Consider the following 1,935-nt stretch of genomic DNA (forward strand, 5'->3'; position numbering starts at 1 on the left):
TGGGAAAAACCATGGGATTTCTCTGTGTTTTCCTCTCCTGTCTGTGCTTCTTGCGCTCCAGAGTGTCTGGGTAAGGGATACTTCCAGCATGGAACAGCTCCAGGGTTTTTTGGGATTGGTTTGCAAGGAGTTTAAGTCTGGGAATGGGGCAGGAGGGAGAGGTTTTTCCATGGATGAGGCAGCTGCTGCTCCTGTTACCATTTAAAGGAAAAAGGCATTTTTATGGAAGTTTTTTTATAGGAACCGCCATGGAATTCTTGGGGTTTTGGGATTTTTCTGCTCTTTATTTAAGGAAGGAATAATTGGCTTCCTGCCGAATTATTTGAGCTAATTATTATTAATAATTACCTAATAATTATAAGCCTAATCACATCTAAGTTTAGTTCATGGTTTAAAGGAACCCCAGCTCTCCCCTCCACCCTTATTTCCCTGGTTTTACAGCTGATTTCCCACTTGACTTATTCATTCCCCTTCCTGCTGCTGCTCAGGATTTTCCAGGGAACCTTCCCGGGATTTTCCAGCCGGAGCTGCCTCGCTTCCCAGCATTTCTGTTTTCCCAGGAATTTCGGAGTTCGCCGGCTCTCCCGACAAAGTCAGCGATTACATCTCGCCCCTGCTCAGCTTCGCCGCCGAGCACGTGCCCCGCTCCAAGCACAAGGAGACTCCTCTGTACATCCTGTGCACCGCTGGCATGAGGATCCTGCCGGAGAGGTGATTCCCTGCCTTTTTTTGGGGAGTTTTTTGGGGTTTTTTGGGATTTCCAGCAGCGGTTTGTAACCCTCCCCGTGGGATTTTGCAGCCAGCAGAAGGCCATCCTGGAGGATCTGCTCACGGACATCCCCGTGCACTTCGACTTCCTCTTCTCGGACTCGCACGCTGAGGTGATTTCAGGGAAGCAGGAAGGTAGGTGGAGCTTGGAAAAGGTGTCTGGGGAATGTTTAGGAATTCCAAGGGATGCTTTGGGGTGGTTTTGGTGCTTTTTCAAATCCTGCTTTGCTTGAGAGTTTTTATTCCTCGGGAGATCGGGAGTATGGGGATGATGTGAGCTCCTAACTGGCCGAACCTTTGCTAATTATCCCTGAAATTTTAATGGAATTTGTTTCCTCTGCCTTTGGGGAGGGAGAGGGAAGGATCAAGCACCACATTCCTGATGGAGGGAGCTTTGCAGGCTGAGGTGATTTCGAAAGCAGAGCTCACCAGAGCCTTAAAATCCCTTTAAAAGTGAATTCCCTGAATTTCTTCCCTGAATTTTACACGTGGAAGTGCCTTTAATTCATTTAATCAGGAATTTTGTCATGGCTCTGACCTGGGAGCGGAGATAACAGTCAGGAATTCTTGATTCCTCAGGAATTCCTGATTCCTCAGGAATGTTTAACTTGTAAGATTTTATAAAATAAAGTAAAAAAGAGCAACAGCAGAGCTGAACTCACGCGGGGAAAAAGGAATTCAAACGTTTCCATTTGCTTTGAAGTCGAAATTCCAGCTGTTGCTGCTATCCCTGAAATTCCAGATGTGTTTTCTTGCACCTGCAGGAGTCTATGCATGGATTGGGATCAACTTTGTCCTTGGAAGATTTGAGCACACGGACGATGGTGAGGATCTGACTGAGGAGCTGGGGCACGGGGGTCGGTCCAGGTGATGATTTTCCAGCCAGATATTGGAATTTCAGCCATGGGAATTGAATTTCCAGGCATTTCCAGATGTTGGGAAGGTGTTTCCAGCCAGATATTGGCCCCACTCCCACCCACACCTTTAACACCCACGAGCAGCAGCTCCTCTGGGCCCTCCCTGCCTGGATCCCAGGGATTTTTCCCTATATCCCAGTGATTTCTCCCTGTTCCCCCAGAGGATGAGGCCACGGTGGAGGTGCAGATCCTGGGAAGCGAGCTCCAGGATCCCATTTTCCCTCCCTGGCTGTATCCCAGGGATTTTCCT

At 48.3% G+C, this 1,935-nt stretch overlaps 1 protein-coding gene across 5 annotated transcripts in view; it reads left to right on the plus strand.

Moving 5' to 3' along the window:
- Nucleotides 1-1,935, plus strand: part of ENTPD4 (ectonucleoside triphosphate diphosphohydrolase 4) — a 17,590-nt gene that overhangs the window by 4,383 nt on the left and 11,272 nt on the right. For all 5 annotated transcript variants that reach the window (XM_017731751.1, XM_017731744.1, XM_017731775.1 and 2 more), the window contains 3 exons: nucleotides 561-711; nucleotides 800-903; nucleotides 1,533-1,592. In XM_017731751.1, the coding sequence (XP_017587240.1) occupies nucleotides 561-711; nucleotides 800-903; nucleotides 1,533-1,592 (315 nt within the window). The remainder of the gene's footprint in view (nucleotides 1-560; nucleotides 712-799; nucleotides 904-1,532; nucleotides 1,593-1,935) is intronic.

The sequence above is a fragment of the Corvus brachyrhynchos genome, unplaced genomic scaffold, assembly GCF_000691975.1.
Source record: "Corvus brachyrhynchos isolate BGI_N302 unplaced genomic scaffold, ASM69197v1 scaffold150, whole genome shotgun sequence".
Lineage (NCBI taxonomy): Eukaryota > Metazoa > Chordata > Aves > Passeriformes > Corvidae > Corvus > Corvus brachyrhynchos.